Source organism: Erythrolamprus reginae, chromosome 2 (assembly GCF_031021105.1).
Source record: "Erythrolamprus reginae isolate rEryReg1 chromosome 2, rEryReg1.hap1, whole genome shotgun sequence".
Lineage (NCBI taxonomy): Eukaryota > Metazoa > Chordata > Lepidosauria > Squamata > Dipsadidae > Erythrolamprus > Erythrolamprus reginae.
This window is the reverse complement of record NC_091951.1, coordinates 316315548-316336493: the sequence shown is the minus strand read 5'-3', so window position 1 is coordinate 316336493 and position 20946 is coordinate 316315548. Positions and strand designations below refer to the sequence as shown.

Below are 20946 nucleotides of genomic sequence, written 5' to 3'. Positions count from 1 at the left end.
TTATCATTATATTTACTTATTTAGTAATCAATATCACTTCATATTTATAAGGTCAAAAATCTATCCAAACCAATAACAAATGTTTGAGGTTAACTTAAATACTGTGGATATTACTCAAATTGATTTTTATGCTAGAAAGTATTGTGCTAATATTTGTAAAGACAATAAAAGGGGCTTTCCATTGATTGTGGACTAATTGACTATTAGTATTCTGCAGTAAAATCATACTTTCAGGCATCTCTAATGCTCAAAAATCATCCTAGTCTATTTGTTATTATTTTAAATTGTCCAGCCTTTATTGTCAGCTCTGGTTGACAGAGGGTTAGAGGGTTATAACTTCTCAGATGGAGACTGCTGAAAAATTCTAAAGTTCCAAGTTTAGATCAAGATTTTTTTAAAATTCAGAATAATTTTTTAAAAATTTCCAGAAGAAAGCAAATCAGTTTCATACAATTGTCATGGTGCTACAGGGACACGTTCATACAATCAACAAAACTTGAGGGAGTCTTCATTTTTTAATATTATGGGAGACCACTATATTTGCAGAAATAGTGTTACTATGTTTACTTTATATTTTACCTTTCCTCTCAGGTGTGTTTCTTTCATCCTGTACACTAAATTGTTAACGTTTTCTGATTCAACTACCTGGACATTTAATTTTATAAAAACACGTCTGAATTTCCAGGTTCCCAGACACATAAACTGTGAATCAGAGAAAGTCATGAACTGTCTTTACAGTTACAGTTTTAACATTTACAGGTATTGATTGGTCCATATCATAGGATGAACGAAAATAGTTCCTTTGCTCTCTCTTATGGGTATTATAGACTGTTTTGTTTGTTTCTCCTTTCTTTTCATAGTGGCTCCTCACTCTTATTTTCATCTTATATTTTTGTTTTAATTATTTAAAAAGTGAAACTGTACAGTGACTTAATCTTATATAGGCATGGGATCATTGTGAGGAATCTTAAGACATACCTGAATTTTTTCTTCAAATTCAGAAAGAGGCTCTGAATCTAATTTGAGGAAAATATAACTCAGTACCTGAATTTTCTGAAGGACATTTTAAAATATATTAGATAGGGGAAAGCAGGAAAAATTGAGAAACATAATAGGGGAAAATTAGTGTGATCTTGAATTCTCAGGATTATTTTCTACTAAAGCTTTGGTCTAAATTCCATTGTTAGCAGTACAGAGGGAAATTAAATTTAAAAATTCTAAGAAAAGTAACAAAATTCCATTTCCCTCTTGCCATTTTATTATAGTACAGAGCTGGATTCATAACATTCTTCTGTCTTGCCTTATGTTTTGAATAGTTTACCATTATAGGAAATAATTGTACTTCTTGGGCTGCTTTTAATCCATTTATTTATCTATCTATCTATCTATCTATCTATCTATCTATCTATCTATCTATCTATCTATCTATCTATCTATCTATCTATCTAGTCCAATACACAAAGGGTTTTAGTGGATATATATCTATATACACATAGTAAAATACATGATGAAGGTTATAGAGGAGATACTCATAGTAAAATATATCTAAGAAATAATAGAAAAGAAGATATAGTAATAGAACATATCAATGAAAGAATAGAAGAAGAGATATAGGAATAGAAGAAAGGTATAGGAGATATAGGAGAGCAATAGGACAGGGGACGGAAGGCACTCTGGTGCACTTGTACTCGCCCCACTGACCTCTTAGGAATCTGGATAGGTCAACTGTAGATAATCTAAGGGTAAAGTGTTGGGGGTTTGGGGATGACACTATGGAGTCCGGTAATGAGTTCCACGCTTCGACAACTCAGTTACTGAAGTCATGTTTTTAACAGTCAAGTTTGGAGCGGTTAATATTAAGTTTAAATCTGTTGTGTGCTCTTGTGTTGTTGTGGTTGAAGCTGAAGTAGTCGCCGACAGGCAGGACGTTGCAGCATATGATCTTGTGGGCAATTCTTAGATCTTGTTTAAGGCGTCTTAGTTCTAAACTTTCTAGGCCCAGGATTGAAAGTCTAGTCTCATAGGGTATTCTATTTCGAGTGGAGGAGTGAAGGGCTCTTCTGGTGAAGTCTCTTTGGACATTTTCAAGGGTGTTAATGTCTGAGATGCGATATGGGTTCCAAACAGATGAGCTGTATTCAAGGATGGGTCTGGCAAAAGCATATATCTTAACTTTGTTCTGTGGTACCTAAAAAACGGAAGCTTCTGCCAAAAGATTATTACGGTGATGAGTAAGTCAACCATAAACAAGTTATCTAAACAGTGCCTAAGAAGATTCTAAGTCATCCAGATCATGATTGTCCCAAAGGTACTTTTTCAAAAGGCAACTGGATTTTCTTTTTTTCTTGAAGACATTTTCCTTCTCATCCAAGAAGCATCAGTTCTGATTAAATGCTGGGGATGCTTCTTGGATGAGGACCTAAACTTCTTAGCGGAAAAAATAAAGTATGCCTGCCTTGTGAAAAAGCACCTTTGGGACTACCTAATCAGTGATAAAAATAAAATTAATGCAATAAATAAAAACAATGCTGAAAATTACGTGGAGAAAAATCAGTTTATATTTTATCTCTTTTTATTTTTTGGTAAAGATGTACATAATCATACAATTCTCACTTTTCGATGTTTTCTTCCACAGTACAAAGAATGATCACTTCAGTGTTAGTATTCAGCCTCCAGTTGGAGAGTTACTTTTACCAGTAACTATGACAGAAAACGATTTCAGAAAAGAAAGAGGTGAGAAATAAATTTAAAATTAGGTAAATTACCTTACTGTAAAATATTGCAAGCGTTCCAGACAGCTCCAGTTCTAATGTTTCACATGGCATATTTTCAGAAATCAGCTGTGAAGTAATATAGCCCTGTCATCAAAAAACATCACAATGCCTGAAGTGTCTTCTTTGACAAGTCTTTCTCCTTTTCCTTCTTTCTACCATGTAGTGATTTCACTGCAAGTACCAAAAAATGGTTTTAAGGCAGATCTCTTTATTATATCATATTAACCAATATTAGGCTAGAATTCTGTTATGAGAATTCTACAATGAGAATTTCTGGTATACAAAAACCCCTATTGGCACTGAGTGTAGAATAGAACAGGATGGTTTTATATTGAATCTGGTGAATACTGGCTGCATAATATCTTCAGCTACATTATAAAAAGGTTTATGCACTTAATTGCATTTTTTTTTTTTACAATACTTTAATGTCATACTCGAAGAGTAATTGTTAATTTTCCAAAATTCTGCTTGGTTTACCTGCACAAAATATATTTTGTATTAAATAAAAATGTCTTCTTAATTGAGCCCTCCTCCTGACAAAATATCCATGAAGCTTTCTACTGCATGGAAATAATTTTTCACTGGAATGTTTTTCAATTCGTCTGTCTAGCCTAAGTCCAAGTTTTTCATTGTAGTTCTCCATCCAAATATTAGCCAGGCTTAAGACCCTGCTTAGCCATTGGGAAATGTGCACATACAGGTTCTGTTAACTGTTCCATATTTCATATGCTTCTTTAAATGTCTTATGTGAGGTTACACCTCATATCATCAATTATTTCAGTCTAGTAAATTACATCTCCCCCCAAAAAACCCCAAAAGGTGTACTTTTGTTAAAGAAGCATAGTACATCAGAATAATATTGTATATGTCTTTCTTTCTTGCATTCAGTGGTTTGAAATAATAATATCACAGCAGCTATTTCAGTTAGATTATTTTTATGTAGTTGACATCTGATATTAAAATTAGGCCAGTAATTTCTTTCTTTTTAATCTGTTCATAACTATTTGCCATTCTTACTTCTTGCTGGCCTAAAGCCTACTTCATGTGAGCACATCAACCAAGGTGAGTGAGCCTTTGAATTTTCTCATATTTTTTGTGAACAGTTTCTTCATCTTCTCAAATTGCTTTCCAGCAGTGTAGTTTTAAGCAAAATGGGATATTGTACTCTGTCTCTCTCCCCCATTCTTATTGCGTGCTTGCTTGCCTGGTATTTGATTGAGTTTTCTAAGCTTAAATGTGACTGAGAGCTTTTCCCCCCCATGGCTGGCCATTCAGAACCAAGAGTGCATAGGAAAAGTGCACTTGGAGAATAGCTGTGGCCCTCTATGGAGTTGTTGCCAAAATTCCTTTTTCTTCTGCCATTTTACTTCTGAGGTTGTTGATTATTTGTCTGAATACATCTGGCAGTTGTTTGCTATGTTTAATAGAGCAGAAAGGCTACTCTGAATAAGCTATTTGAAAATTTGTTTATATGAAGTATTTGTAAATCCATGGAAACCTCTTGACATTTCAGTATGGCTCTTTCTGTCTTCCTGAATTCATTCTTTGATGCAGGACTGATGCTGTGAAATATACTTCTAGTTTAAAATTTCTTTCTTTTTTCTTTCTTGTTAAATGTTTCAGCTATTTCATAAAATTCATAATAATAGAAGTCTTCGTTCTTAGCTTTATTTGTTTTATAAATAAGATTAGAAGCCATTGAGAAAACATAGAAAAGGGAATTCATAAGCAGAGCTATTAAATCGGATTGTATCCAGATTTGGCCTGATTCAGACAGACTTGGAAAAGCAGGCATCCTACAATTGAAAACCCCCAAACACTGTATGATATAATACTTTGCTAAATGGGTATGTTCATATTATAACATGAGTCTTTGGATAAGGGTGGCATACAAATCTTATTAATAATAATAATAATAATAATAATAATAATAATAATAATAATAATAGCAACAACAACAACAACAACAATAATAATATAAAAATAATAATGAAGGAAACATAAAATCAAGGGTTTTTCTGCTCATAGGTTTCCCCAGGAGAAAGCCTTCCATAAATAGAAGGAAAATCCTAGCTTCTCACACCAAAGACCATTTAGCAGTTATCTCCAACTTCTGTACAGCATTTGAAGGAATTATAGTAAGATTACATGGAAAAACCTATAAAGTATGCACTCCAATTCTAGTTCTCTGATTAGTTCCCATGTCACACTATCACATAAAATGATGATGGGTTTCGGTTTAGTTTGTTGCTGCAACAAACTAGCCCATTGTGCTGTATTCAATAAACCGTAATTAAATAAGCAATGGCTTAATGTGATATGCAAACTCAACCACTACTAATAGTAAAATCCAGGATATATTGTATCTACTTAAAATAATATCTATTTCTATCAGTAGCGTCTGATTAAATTTGCAGATTATATTTGCAGTATAAATATCAGATAGGATTTTCCTAATTTCCCATAGTTTTCTATGCTAAAAAGCCTTCCAAGTATAATAGTGTTATCAATGTAGAATGATTTCTGAGTTTTTGTTTCCTTTCTGAAGTGTCTTGGACGTTCATATCCAGAAGTACAATTTCATACCCTGTTTTCCCCCCAAATAAAACATCCCCTGATAATAAGCCCAATCGTGTTTTTGAGTGCAGGGCAATAGGGCCAAGTGCTTATTTCAGGGTTCAAAAAATATAAGACAGGGTCTTATTTTGGGGGGAAATGGTAGTTATTCATTTCTAAAATATGTTTTGAAACATATTTTAGAAATGTAGTTTGTATAGTATAAGAAATGTATAGTATTTCTTAATACTAATAAAAACTTTTGGAATTATTTTTACAACACAAAATAAACATACATACATATTTGCAGTACATAATATGTATGATGAATACTGATATTTCTGCTTAAGACTTTTTAGTAGGTCAAAAAGGTGGGAAGGGGTGTTAGTGCCCAGGCTCTACTTGATAGCTTTGTTGTGCCAACCCTTCCCCTCTAACATAGTTTGAAACAGCAGCTGAAATTTGCCTGATTTTTCCTTCCATAATCATTTTAAATTATGCCTGTCCTTTAGCTTATGTTTCCAACTTCAAATATTGAGCAGTGTTTATTGATGCAAATCATTTAATAATACCAGTGCTAATTCTTTCTGTAATATGATAGGCTACCACGCTTCACAGAGGTGTCGTGCCGTTTTCCTTAAATATCCAGGGTTCTTTAGGAAGAAGCCAAAGGACCTAATCTCTGTCAATGATTTTAATATTATGTTAGCATTTTTATAATGTTAAAGTTACTAAAAATCCGATAACCTTTGTGTTTCCAGCTTCATGCTACAGTTCAATTTCCTTGGTTATTCATTAGGAGTGCTGTTATACATTTTTATAATTAGAGGCAAGATCTGCAATTATTTTATAACTCTTTTCAGTGGCAATTTGTTTTTCTGGATTTTTTAAAAACTTTCTGTTTTGGTCCAAGGGCAGGCAGTAGATTTTATTTATATTTTTATATACATATATATATAGAGAGAGGCTATATATCCACAAAATGTTTGCTTGATTTTTATCAAGATTTATGCTTATAACATTTTCTCTCTCCCTAACAAGCAAGGTGCTAATTCTTTAAATGGTCAGACATTCCCTATTTTCTGGCCTTTAACTACCACAAGCAATCATATTTGATGCCCCTTAATTAGAGCACCTTTTTTTCTTTTCAGGTTCCTTTCCACCTCAGCAATCGAGACAATACATTTGCTTACCATGCTAAGTGTTCTTTTGCATGTAAATTAATCTTGATTCAGTTTACACTGTCATGCTGAGTGGTACAAATTGCCTATAACAATAAAACAGCATGAGTTAAAAATAAAGGGGGTGGTGGCAGTGGTAAAGCAGATTGAATGTGTGCCTTACTTGATAGGATGTTACTTTGCTTTATGCCAATACATTAGTCAATGATAATGAATCTTCTGTTCTGAAAAGCATGGTTTAGTTGATTTTTTAAATTTTACTTCAATGGAGCAGTACCTTGTCTTTATAGAACAAGTTAGACAAACCATTAATGACAAGAGTGTTAAGGTTAAATATGAAGCAATGCATTCCCTTCTCTGAGTGCTATCCATCTTTCCATTTACAGGAGCTTGACAAAAGTACTGGCTTTGTACAATATTTCCCTTAATTACATGGTACGAAAAACAGGCTTTTAACATAAACATAGTTGCATTCATTTATTCAGCATTTGCTCTTCAATAGAGCTTAATGGAGAAGGTTTAAATCCTTAATGAGTATACACATCTCTCAACAGTGTTATCCCAGTCCTGTGCTTTTGCTTAAAAGCAGCTTTAGATGGCTTCTGTATTTTTTCAAAGTATTTGCCTAATGTCAATTTTTAAATATCTGCAACAGAATATACAGCTTTAACTAAATTTGCTATTTTTTAAAAAAGCTGGATAATGTTAATAATTTATTTTGAGTGAAACATTTGGCTTAAAGGACAAAAAAACTTTGATGTTCAAGCAAATCAAACATGTTTAACACTCCTATAAATGTATTTTTCTGCTTCTAGCACTAACCATTACTGCTTGCTGCCTATCATTTAGCCATGCCTGAAACTGACCCTATGTTATGTCTCTTTATTTTTTTTTCTTGCACTGGTTTCCAATTCAGGGTCACCTTTTCCTTACATTTTTAAAGTTTTCTTTAGAGGTACGCTTTTTCTTTATATGTACACTTTTTAAGGGGAAATTCCGTAATAATGCATTCGTTCTTTTGGTGTAATTGAAAGAGGTAAATGTTGTTCAAGCTTTGTGGAGGTAGCTATTCTGTCTGTTGCCCTTCTTTTTTCTCTGCCTTTTTGTCAGCTCAAGAAGAGAAATTATTTAAAAGTACTTCATGCAATTGAAATTTGAATACTAGGAATAATTGATTTTATATTTATTCTATATTCTTAAAAGTTATAGCAAAATCCTTTAAAAAAAGAAGAGTTAAACTTTTAACAATGTAGTCTGCGGAGAGGGGCGGCATACAAATCCAATAAATAATAATAATAATAATAATAATAATAATAATAATAATTCTCAGTTGCTATACGTTGTCTTTAATATTAATTGCATTGATACCCAGCTTTTATTGTTTCAGGAAGGCTGACTGGTATGAATGAAGTATCCGCTACAATCTCTGTGGCACCACAGAATACTACCCGTCTTATGATATTGCAGAAGGTAACAAGCATAGCAAACCTTGGTGGAGTTCCTTCTGGTGAAGATAACATCCACAGGTAATCACTGGGTAAAATCTGTAAAGTTTAATATAGAAATTTTGTAGATGAGTAGGCGACTACTTAAAGTGTGCATTCAAAGTCAGGTTTAGTTTCTAGCACATTTAAATGATATCGACTCGACTAATGATGCAAACTTAAATGATATCGACTAATGATACCTGCATGTGCGCAGAAGCATGATTCCACTCGAACTCACGGTACCTCCAGAGCCGCGGAGGCGAGCCCAATTAGGCATTCCGGCTAGCACCCATCCCTGGGAAGCTTAGGAAAGAAAATGTAGAAGAAACAAAGCGGAAGCAAACTGCAATAAGTGAGACCTTGAAAAATATGTTGAAACAAGGGGAAGAGTAGTACTGAGTAACTTAGGGTCTATAACAAAACTACTTAGGGTCTATGACAAAAATATTCTTATGAAGGTATCAGAAAAAAGGATGAAGACAAGCCAACTACAAAATAAGGTGGGAAAGAAAATTTGTTAAATAGAGTCTTGCCTTAATAAGTGGAAATATTCATTACAATTGATTCAGCATTGTGGGAATTTTTTTAAAATAACGAGTTGTATTCTGCTGTGTAAAATCCAAACATTAGCAATGCACAGTTTGAAATTCATCTCTAGATTGAAAAACAGCATTTGATACAACCTTTAAATGGGAAACACTGCAATTTTACTAAAAATGAATGTAAACCTTATGTTAATGTTCAGGTTTTTAAGGTAAATGTGTAATAATAATAAGCACCATAATTACATCTACAACAATTTATTTATTTATTTATTTTATTTATTCAATTTTTATGCCGCCCTTCTCCTTAGACTCAGGGCGGCTTACAACATGTTAGCAATAGTGCTTCTTAACAGAGCCAGCCTATTGCCCCCACAATTTGGGTCCTCATTTTACCCACCTCGGAAGGATGAAAGGCTGAGTCAACCTTGAGCCGGTGATGAGATTTGAACCGCTGACTTAGAGATCTACAGTCAGCTTCAGTGGCCTGCAGTACAGCACTCTACCTGCTGTGCCACCCTGGCTCATTATCTATCAATATCTATCTCTCCCAGGTCCTTTGAAAGGACTTGATGTATGGCTTAAAATGCCAGATCCAGTCTAAACATCTGGCTATGTGAGAAATCATAACAACAGTTGTTATATTAAAAGAAAATAGTGGTGTGCTATTAACTGACCATAGTACTTATTTGGCCAATTCTAAGTGATTAGTCTATAGGAAATATCTAGCCTTCTTCAGTAAGCTGAAATTGTATGTCTTTTCTAGTGCTATTTTAATAGAATTAATTGAACATTATTTGCATGTGATAGTTACACTATTTTTTTTATTTTATTGTATCTGAAAAGCTACAAAATTCATTGTGCGCCCTTTTCCTGAACTTCCAAACATATGGCACATTTCAAATTTCAGAACGTATTGAACAAAATATCCCTATGCTTGCGGACTTCCCAACATAACAAACCATTCAGATTTTAGAGATATTAGACAGAAACATCACCTCACTTTTTAATGCTATTTGAATGAATTAAAACTCAATTTCTATTTCAAAACGTTCAATAATCACTTTAAAAACTATACTTGGTTTTATTGATCTTGTTTCGCAAATTGTGCAGTTGAATGCAAAATAAAGCTTCTAAAATAGGATGCTTCTTGTCTATGTTGTTGATGAAAAATGGAGCCCTATTAAAGGAAAAATATAGCGGATAGTCTATCTATGTATATAAGCTAAGCATTTTATGAATGTTTTCAACCTTTGGTTTTCCTTGAAGCCCTTCCATATAAAAATGATTGCTTTTATCTTAATCCAATGTGCAAATATATAGTGATCCCTCGATTAGCACGGTCTCGATTAGTGCGAAACGCTGCAACGCGGTTTTTCAAAAAATATTAATTAAAAAATACTCCACGGTTTTTTTGCTATACCACGGTTTTTCCCACCCGATGACGTCATACGTCATCACCAAGAGTCACTTCTCTGTCTCTTTCTCTTTCTTTCCTGTCACTATGCTTCAATCATTTTCTCATTTCTCTTTTTTCTCCCCTTTTTTCTATCATTTCTCTCTCTCTTTCTTCCTCTCTCACACTCTCTTCCTCCCTTCTCTCTCCCCCCCTCCACTTGCCCACGAGAAGAAAAAAAGCAACCTCTGCCGGGCAGCTCCCCTTGTGCCCCCGCTTTGTGCCTGCCTCTTTTGGGGATTTCTTTTTCTTTTCTTTTTTGCGCTGGCAGCGGGAGCTGTTGGGGAGGGCTCTGCCGGGAAGGCCTCTCAGCTGCAGAGCCGAATGGGGGCGGAGGCAACAGCGGAGCCCGGCGCTGGGGCCATGCGAGGCTGTTCATCCAGGGGGGCGTGGACTGGCAAGTCGCCCTCCTTTCTCTCTCTTTCTCAAGATCGCTTGCCGCTTGCCGCTTGCCGCTTGCCTATTGCAGCGAAGGAGGCGAAGCAAGGCTCCAAGCTGCAAAGCGGCAAGCGGCAAGCGATCTTGGAGTTTCCCCTTTGCCTGGGCGGCAGGAAGACCAAGGGAAGGTTCCTTCAGCCGCCCAACACCTGATCCGCTCCGCAGCGCGGCAGCAGCGAGGAGCCGAAGATGGGGTTTCCCCTTTGCCTTTACCCCATCTTCGGCTCCTCGCTGCTTCCGCGCTGCGGAGCAGATCAGCTGTTGGGCGGCTGAAGGAATCTTCCCTTGGTCTTCCCCGCCGCCCACACGCAAACTCCACCATCTGCGCATGTGCGGCCATGAAAAAAATGGCGCACATGCGCAGATGGTGGTTTTTACTTCCGCATCCAGTATAACGCGGAAATCGGTTAGCGCGGGAGGTCTTGGAACGTAACCCCCGCGCTAACCGAGAGATCACTGTATTGTATTGTATCATTACATTATGGTACACTATACTGTACTAATAGTATCAGAGCATAGCATAGCATAGCATAGTGTTGTGATTCAGTCTGAGGCTCCTCAGGCAACGGCTGGAACTCTGCCGGCCCCATGCTCAGAGGGGGAGGACGAGGAACAGGAGGACGTGGAGGACCAGGCAGACGGGGAAGAGGAATGTCAGGACGAGGAGGAGGGGGAACAGCCTGAGACCCCCGGGGGGGAGGTCTCCCCAGCGAGTAGCCTGGAGTCATTAGATGAGAACACACAATCCATCATAGATATGAGGCAGAGAAGGGCAGCACAAAGAAGGGGACAATTAGCCAGGTATTTCCATCCTCATAGGCAACAGCTGGGTTTGGGTGTGGTTCTCCTCAGAAAGGTTGAAAAAGCAGACCCGCCCTTCCTGTATTGTGGAGAGTTATCTTTTGGGAGTCCTGTGACCTTGCTTCGATCCTTGGCGTCTCTGATTCTGGCTTGTGGCCTCGAAGGCTGAAAACTTGGGGGAGGCGTGGGTTTTATTATCTACAGTGGTGTGTGTGCCAGCAAGAAGCCTGTTGTATTGTCTGGCCATCGTGACTCTTCTGTGAAGCTTCACAGCATTCCAGTTTGTAAGAACAGTTTTTGTTATCTGTGTTTGTTTTCAAAGATATAAAATGACTTTGCTTTTTACCAGCGTGTCTGGCTACTCTTTTTAGTTGGTGTTGGCGTCTGGGGGAACCCAGACAGAACAGCATAGTATACAAGGCTTGGTTCTCATTTGCTGTATCATCCTGTCAATGTATCAGTGGTCAAGAAACCAATTTTTTTTCATTTTCACCACTTTATAGGGAAATACAATTATGAATACACATAATTTTTGACTTACAATCACAATGGAGCCCAAAATTTCCATTGCTAAGCAAGACAGTTGTTGAATAAGCTTTGCCCCATCTTATGACCCTTTGTTCCACAGTTGTTAAGTGAATCACTGCAGTTGGTAAATTAATACCCTGTTTTCCCGAAAATAAGACAGCGTCTTATATTAATTTTTGTTCCCAAAGATGTGCTACATCTTATTTTCAGGGGATTTCTTATTTTTCTTCAATGAAGAAGAATTCACATTTATTGCTGAACAAAAAAAAAAGAATGTTTATTATATTCTGTACAGTAGTTGTCATCACAAACCAACATAACCAGACAAACTGTGAATCCTATCACACCATTATTTCCATGTACAGCAATTATACTTTCTGCAATTATATGTTCTGTTCTGTTCGGGAATTCTGTGAAACGAAACGTCTCCTACGTCTTACTTTTGGGGGATGCCTTATATTAGGCAATTCTATGCAACCTCTCCTATGTCTTACTTTCGGGGGTGACTTATTTCCGGGGAAACAGGGTAGCACAGATATTAAGTGGGTCTGACTTCCCCATTGACTTTTCCTATCAGAAGGTCACAGAATGTAATCACATGATCTCGAGACACAGCAACCACCATAAATACATGCCAGTTGCCAAGCATCCAGATTTTGATCATGTGACCATGAGGATGCTAGAATGGTCAAAAGTGTGAAAAATGGTCATCAATCACTTTTTTTCATGCCATTATAACTTCATGCTGTTCATCATTAAATGAATGGGTGTAAATCAAGGATTACCTGTACAGGAGAGGGGAGCCCTTCAGCATGGGAAGGAAGAGGAAGCAGGTAGCAGCCGTAGCCGCCTTTCGGTCAAAGGACTGGGAGGTTCCCCTCTCTCACCTGCCTGGGTTTCTCTCTCTGGCGCAGTGTATGGGAGGCAGCCTCGCGCCGAGTGTATGGAAGGTGCATGCTCCTCCTCGCCACCTCAGAGTCTCTTTTTAAAAAAAAGCTTAAAGTTGTGGATTTGTTTGATTTACCTCACCTCACCTTCTTCCTTTGGCAGCAACTCCCCTCCTCCTCCTCTTCTTCCTCCTCCTCCTCCCACCCAAATTTATTTATTTATTTATTTATTTTGTACAATGCACAATACATATTGAAGAGGATAGACATGAGTTATTATATATAAAGAAAGGATATAAAAGTCCAATACACAATGGGGGTTTTAGTGGGTATATATCAATATACACATAGTAAAATACATGATGAAGGTTATAGAGGAGATACTCATAGTAAAATATATCTAAGAAATAATAGAAAAGAAGATATAGGAATAGAATATATCAATGAAAGAATAGAAGAAGAGATATAGGAATAGAAGAAAGGTATAGGAGATATAGGAGAGCAATAGGACAGGGGACGGAAGGCACTCTAGTGCACTTGTACTCGCCCCTTACTGACCTCTTAGGAATCTGGATAGGTCAACTGTAGATAATCTAAGGGTAAAGTGTTGGGGGTTTGGGGATGACACTATGGAGTCCGGTAATGAGTTCCACGCTTCGACAACTCGGTTACTGAAGTCATATTTTTTACAGTCAAGTTTGGAGCGGTTAATATTAAGTTTAAATCTGTTGTGTGCTCTTGTGTTGTTGTGGTTGAAGCTGAAGTAGTCGCCGACAGGCAGGACGTTGCAGCATATGATCCTGTGGGCAATACTTAGATCTTGTTTAAGGCGTCTTAGTTCTAAACTTTCTAGGCCTAGGATTGAAAGTCTAGTCTCATAGGGTATTCTATTTCGAGTGGAGGAGTGAAGGGCTCTTCTGGTGAAGTATCTTTGGACATTTTCAAGGGTGTTAATGTCTGAGATGCGATATGGGTTCCAAACAGATGAGCTGTATTCGAAGTTTTATTTCTTTCCTAATGGGTTTGCATGTATTATTTGCTTTTACATTGATTCCTATGGGAAAAATTGCTTCTACTTACAAACTTTTCTACTTAAGGACCTGGTCACGGAATGAATTAAGTTCTTAAGTAGAGGTACCACTGTATATATATACTGTATATAAAACTGAAAGAAGGCTGGCTCAAACAGCAACTCGGTTTTGATGATGACTGATTGTGCATGAGTGATGTGTCTGTGTATCTGGCTCCTGCTTCTCTGTTCTCTCCCAAATAAACAGAAATAGTTTCACCTGTGAGACTTCTGAACTGAGAAATCATATTATGATTCATTATATGCTTTGCAACACACAGTTCATACACCATGAACAAACCTTGATTTATTATTTAGAGTTCCAAAGAACACAACAGACTAGCTGTCTGGTTCAGGCAACACCGTAAGTGACTAACATTTGATTCCCTTTTGCTATTATGGATTTCGGGAAGAACCAAATGGGAATGAAGTAGCTGCATGTCTAGTTTGCCATTCACACTGAATGCAGACAACATTTTATTTATTTTTTATTTATTAATTATACTTATAGGCCACCCAACTCCTTCCGGACTCCAGTTTTCCTAAATTCATGTTAGTACTTTTGTACCCATTTATGGCTTGTGATTATTCAGATAATCAAATAAAAGACATATACAGAATTCTTCCACTTCAATTGACACGTCTCTAAGGCCTATGGAGAATGAGAAGAAATGCTGTATTGTACACACAAACAAAATCGGCCTTTTGAGACACAAGTCCTTGACTTAACAACCATAATAGAGCCTGTCTTTATGCTTGGGCAGCCATAATGCTTGCCTGCCCAAGGCCTTCCCCCAATCCTCGTCAGGTCCCCAGAGGTCTTCAGTTTCCTTTCCACTCAGCCACTCAGAGGAGCCTCAGGTCAGCTGACAAGCCTATTGGTGCAGCCTACAAAGCTTTAAGTTGCTTCCAACCTCCATTCACCTATCCAAGACTTGGCCACCTTCTCAACCAATCCAGGGACCAGCTGCACCTAACTTACCCTTCTGTTTTTTGCAACTTCTGAGAGATGCACCTAGCCAATGCGAGGCTCAGGTTTCCTGTAGAGAAAACCTCGTGCAAGCAGCTGCTATTTTCTCAATCCTTTTGAAAGGTCCATTTTTAAAGAAGCTCCATTTTTAATAACAGAATCTTAAAAGGCTGGCTGAGTTTCCCTTCTCTCTCTCTCTCTCTCTCTCTCTCTCTCTCTCTCTCTCTGTGTGTGTGTGTGTGTGTGTGTATATATATATATATATATATATATATATATATATATATATATATATATATGTCACATGTTTAAGCTGAATTTGAAAATTAAGGGAGACTAGGATAGATCTATTTCGGCCTTATTTTGGCCTCATCAGCTAGCCATACCCACTGGGACTTGAACCTGTAACCTTTGCCTTGTAAGGCAGAGAATTATCTTCTAGGTTACAGTATCCAATCCCTTCAGCTCTGTACCAGGGAAGGGTTACATTTTGTGTCGAATCACCCTGGTATATTGAAGGAACACCACAGCTCCTTTTATATATATATATATATATATATATATATATATATATATATATATATATATATATATATATATATATATACATACATATATATACACATACACACACACACACAAACACATTTTTGCAACTTTTTTTTTTAACAGTTTTTGGGCAGGCTGAAAAAAGCCTCTCTTACTATAGAATAGAATAGAATTTTTATTGGCCAAGTGTGATTGGACACACAAGGAATTTGTCTTGGTGCATATGCTCTCAGCGTACATAAAATACTGAACCTTATGCAGGTTTATTATGGATATTGTGCTTACTATGGAAATAAATTAGAGTGAAATCCAGATGGTTCTAACAGGTTCTGGAGAACTGATAGTGGAAATTTTGAATAGTTTGGAGAACCGGCAAATGCCACTTCTGGTTGACCCCAAAGGGAGGTGGGAATGGAGATTTTACAATCTCCTTCCCCCAGGAGTGGGGAGAGAATAGGTATTTTGCTGTATCCTTCCCCTGGAGTGGGGTGGGAATAGAGATTTGTAGTATCCTTCCCCTGCCTACCAAGCCACACCCACCAAGCCACACCACACCCAAGCCATGCTCACAGAACTGATAGCAAAAAAAAATGGATTTCACCACTGAAAAAAATATACCATATAAAGACACACTTTTTATTCTTAAAAATACATTTATTTGGTACAAACAAATATTATATTAAACATATGATATGGATGACATCAACATTTAGTATTCTTTATAGCAACATTTTACTTTATATTTTGGATTAAATGAAAGAACGTTGGAATGTATATTATTGCACAGTGGTGTACATAGAATAAAAATACTTTATTGGCCAAATGTGATTAGACACACAAGGAATTTGTCTCCGGTGCATAAACTCTCAGTATATATGCAAAGCAACAAAGTAATAATAATCATAATAATGATACCAATAAGAGACGGTAGTAGAACAGATGAGAAGTATGAAAGTAATACAGCCATACTACATGATTAAATATACTTAGACATGACAGCACTGTGGAAATTAGGTGTTCAGCCAAGTGATGGCACAAGGAAAAATATGTTATTGTTCGTTTTATATTTTATAATTTTGTCACAATTGTATCTTGCTACATATTGTAATTAAAATTCAGTCTTTATTATATGGAACAATATATGATTTTCAGCTATCACCATGGAAGAAAAATCATTTTATTGTGCAGTAAACATTTGTCAGTATGTAGCTTTTAATATTTGAAATGTGATTCCATGGATAATCTTCACTGGGTTAGATTTCTCTGTGAACTGTGTGATGACTCTGTTGCCACTTCTAATGCATACAGCTGTATTTTCCCTTATCATCTTGATTTGTTGTCAGCTGCAAAGCTGGCAGTTCTCATCCATATCTCCAGAATATAAACAAGTTAATAATCACAACCTTGGGATATCTGACTTGTTTATCATACAGTACTCCATTGTGAAAAATGACCTTTTACAGTGCTTTCTGTTCTGTAATGTGCTCTTTAAGAGGACTTTTGTTAACCTAGGACTGTTTATGTTTATTCTGGTATCTTTTTTATGGAATTTTGTCAAAAGTTTTGTGGAAGTCAAAGTAAATGCCCTAGCCATACTAGCCCCAATTACTACATATTAGAAAAGTTTCATCTTCTAATACAGGAATTCACAAATTTTGCAATATAAAATAAATGAATTTGCTTATTTTTGCCTCTCCCATCACTGTCCCCAATAAAACTAAGGGTTTAATTGAAAAGAAATCAACTATTTATTCAAAGATGTAGCTTTCATTATACTGTCCTGACAGCTTACTTTCAATAGTATTGCTAGATTATAGTTTTAAAACTTTTTTCTTATATCCTACAAAAATGCTTTTTTTGCTTAGTATAATTTTAATTGAAGACATTATAAAAAAAATAAAAACTAGAAAATAAAAGCAATGAACTAAATAGAAAAAGGGAGGGAAAGAAAAGAAAGGAAAGATGATTTATAAAGTCTTCATGAGCCTTAATCGTATTGTACCATAGAAGACCATGCCATCCAAACTTCAAATTGTGTGCTTCTAATTCTAAAATTCTTTTATTTCTCAGCAAATTTTATAGCAGCAAGCTGTAAAATACGGTTTCAAATCAGGCAGTCCCAATTGTCCTTGTTCCTTTGAAATCATTTTCTGCTTTCAAACACCAGACTTAGCCTGCAAAACCTGAATAGCTTTATAAAAAATGGACTATCCCTCCCACCGCCACCACCTCCCTGTTGTTTCTGACACAGATTTTGTGACTTCACGCATTGAGATCTCCTGCTCTGGTATTTACAAGTCCATGGTAGCAGTGGCATGAAAAGCTTGAACAATACAGGTTTAAGGATCTACCAAACAGCTATACCTGCTTGCAGAGACATGCAAACCAATCATCTAATTCCTGTATGCATTCTGAAATGGACCCATCCAGCAACATTTCAGTTTGTTTATTAAATTTAGAGGTTTTCCAACTCAGATAACTCTGGGCTGCTTATATTTTGAAAAGTAAGAAAAATTTAATAAAGAAGAAAAATAAATTTCCAGGGCTTTTTGGAAGGCCAATAGGGTTAGGGTAGTCCCAATCTTGGGAGGTAGCTGGTTCCAAAGAGCTGTAGCAGCCACAGAGAAGGCCTCCCCTACGGGCCCACCTGCCGACACTATTTAGCTGAGGAGACCCAGAAAAGATCAGTCTTGTGAGCCCTTATTAGATTAGATTTATTAGATTTGTATGCCGCCCCTCTCCGGGTTTGCTGGGAGGTGGTCTCGAAGATAGTCTGGCCTTAAGCCATGTAGGGATTTAAAGGTAATAACCAACACCTTGGATTGCACCCGGAGAGAAATCAGGAGCCAGTGCTGTCCACAGAGAACTGGTGTGATGTGGATGTACCTAGGTGCACCTATGACAGCTCATGCGGCTGCATTCTGAACCATTTGTAGCCCCATGTAGAGCGTATTGCAATAATCTAACCATGAGGTGATAAGGACCTGATTGACCATGACCAGAGCCTCCTGATCCAGGTATGGTCGCAATTGGTACACTAGGCGAACCTGTGCAAAGGTCTCCCAGCCACAGCTGTCAGATGTTGACGACACCCAAATTGTGAACCCGTTCTGAATGGGCTAATTTCCCCCACCACCACCACCAAGTATAGGTAGATTGGTATTGTGTGGTATCAAGATTGAATGAATGAATAAAATCAAAACAATTACAATTACAATACAAATCAATAAATCCTGAAACAGTATCTTATGATTCATGTAACTTACCAAAATCATAAAAACATGTATATCTTTTCTCTAATTGAGTATGCAGCTAGAGGGATGTTTTGCCTTATATTATCAGTAATGAGGTTGGTAATATAAACTTGTTGTGGAATTCATGATTAACTATAACGGAAATTATTCAAGTTTAATAAAGGTAATTGATATCTGTCACCAATAAAGATAATATTGTCATTTTGGAATTTTTTTCTTTTAATAAAAAGCATTTTTCATTAAAATCCCAATTGATTTCCAATGTACATTTAAAGCTTTCACATGCTATCATTTTAAATTGTATTCTATATGGATTATTGAGAAGTTAAAAAATAGACATAAGTAGTGTTTCATGTTTGTCATTTAATAGTCTGAAAGTTGCGCATTCATTGTAGACATATAGATTTAACAATACAGTAGTCCCTCGCTATATCACGCTTCACCTACTGCGGCTTCACTTCATCGCGGGTTTTCAAGAAATATTAATGAGAAAAATCATTTGCGGATCTTCGCTGGTTCGCGGGTTTCTGAGGAAGTCGATCGGCAGATTTAAACAGCCAGCGGAACTCGATCGGCAGGTTTTTCCAAAAAAATATATCTAAAATTGTAAATACTGTATTTAAATAGTGTATCTAAAATAAATACTGTGTGGGAACGGTTTATAAACACTTAAAACAATGAAAACTTACCAAACAATTACAATATAAATAAATAAGTACTATCAGTCGATAAATTCCCCATCGCGGATTTCACCTATCGCAGCCGGGTCTGGAACGTAACACCAGCGATAGGTGAGGGCTTACTGTACATGTAATTTCATGTGTATGCTGGACCAGTTCATAATTTTAATATTTTATTTATTTTATTTATTTATTAGATTTGTATGCCGCCCCTCTCCGTAGACTCCGGGCGCCTTACAACAGTAATAAAACAACATATAACAAATCTAATATTTAAAATAACTAAAAACCCTTATTAAAAACATACACACAAATATACCATGCATAAATTGTATAGGCCTGGGGGGAATGAATATCTCAATTCCCCCATGCCTGACGACAGAGTTGGGTTTTGAGGAGCTTACAAAAGGCAAGGAGGGTATTTGTGTTGTATGAACTCTTAATCAAAGTTTCATTGGAAGCAAACATAAAATAACTTTGCTTTTGCAAAAATGATACAACCAAAATTACCAATTAATATTTTTCTACCTGCAAGAAATTACATCATACCAAATCATCAATTGTATACTTGAGAGTGCTGTTACTTCTTGATGGCAAAGCATTGTTTATGAGCATTCATGAACATTCATAATGCAGATCATTATATTTCTATTATTTTCTGAAAAAATGAACTGGGAAAATTTCTGGAAATCCTTATGCAAATTTGGCTTATCTGCACAAAGCAACGTAAGAATACTTTCTGTCCCACGCACAAATGAACAAAACAACCCCCTTCAAATAGATACTTAGAATATTATATGATTTTGATTTCTTTTTAAATTTGTGTAATATATTGTATTGGCAGTTCTGTGTTAGCAAATACTTCAGAAGAGAAGGATTTAGGGGTAATGATTTCTGACAGTCTCAAAATGGGTGAACAGTGCAGTCAGGCGGTAGGGAAAGCAAGTAGGATGCTTGGCTGCATAGCTAGAGGTATAACAAGCAGGAAGAGGGAGATTATGACCCCGCTATATAGAATGCTGGTGAGACCACATTTGCAATACTGTGTTCAGTTCTGGAGACCTCACCTACAAAAAGATATTGACAAAATTGAACGGGTCCAAAGACGGGCTACAAGAATGGTGGAAGGTCTTAAGCATAAAACGTATCAGGAAAGACTTAATGAACTCAATCTGTATAGTCTGGAGGACAGAAGGAAAAGGGGGGACATGATCGAAACATTTAAATATATTAAAGGGTTAAATAAGGTTCAGGAGGGAAGTGTTTTTAATAGGAAAGTGAACACAAGAACAAGGGGACACAATCTGAAGTTAGTTGGGGGAAAGATCAAAAGCAACATGAGAAAATATTATTTTACTGAAAGAGTAGTAGATCCTTGGAACAAACTTCCAGCAGACGTGGTAGATAAATCCACAGTAACTGAATTTAAACATGCCTGGGATAAACATATATCCATCCTAAGATAAAATACAGAAAATAGTATAAGGGCAGACTAGATGGACCATGAGGTCTTTTTCTGCCATCAGACTTCTATGTTTCTATGTTTCTATATTCTTCCTGCTAAACATTCATATCCTTTTGTGTTCTTATAGTAAATATAAATAATATACATATTTTTTCTCACTAGAGATAATCATTTGGGGGAAATGATTCAACTCTCCAATTGGCAAGCTTGGCTAATACCATGTTTGAAATTGCATCACTTATTGTTATTAATGAACACTGTGAAACAAACAATTTTCCATACAAAACATAAGCATTAGAAAATTTTCTG

The 20946-nt window shown here is 36.5% G+C and overlaps 1 protein-coding gene across 2 annotated transcripts in view; it reads left to right on the top strand.

Annotated features, from left to right (window-relative positions):
- AP3B1 (adaptor related protein complex 3 subunit beta 1) overlaps positions 1-20946 on the top strand; it is a 187579-nt gene that overhangs the window by 158836 nt on the left and 7797 nt on the right. For both annotated transcript variants that reach the window (XM_070743219.1, XM_070743220.1), the window contains exons 25-26: positions 2636-2733; positions 7899-8037. In XM_070743219.1, the coding sequence (XP_070599320.1) occupies positions 2636-2733; positions 7899-8037 (237 nt within the window). The remainder of the gene's footprint in view (positions 1-2635; positions 2734-7898; positions 8038-20946) is intronic.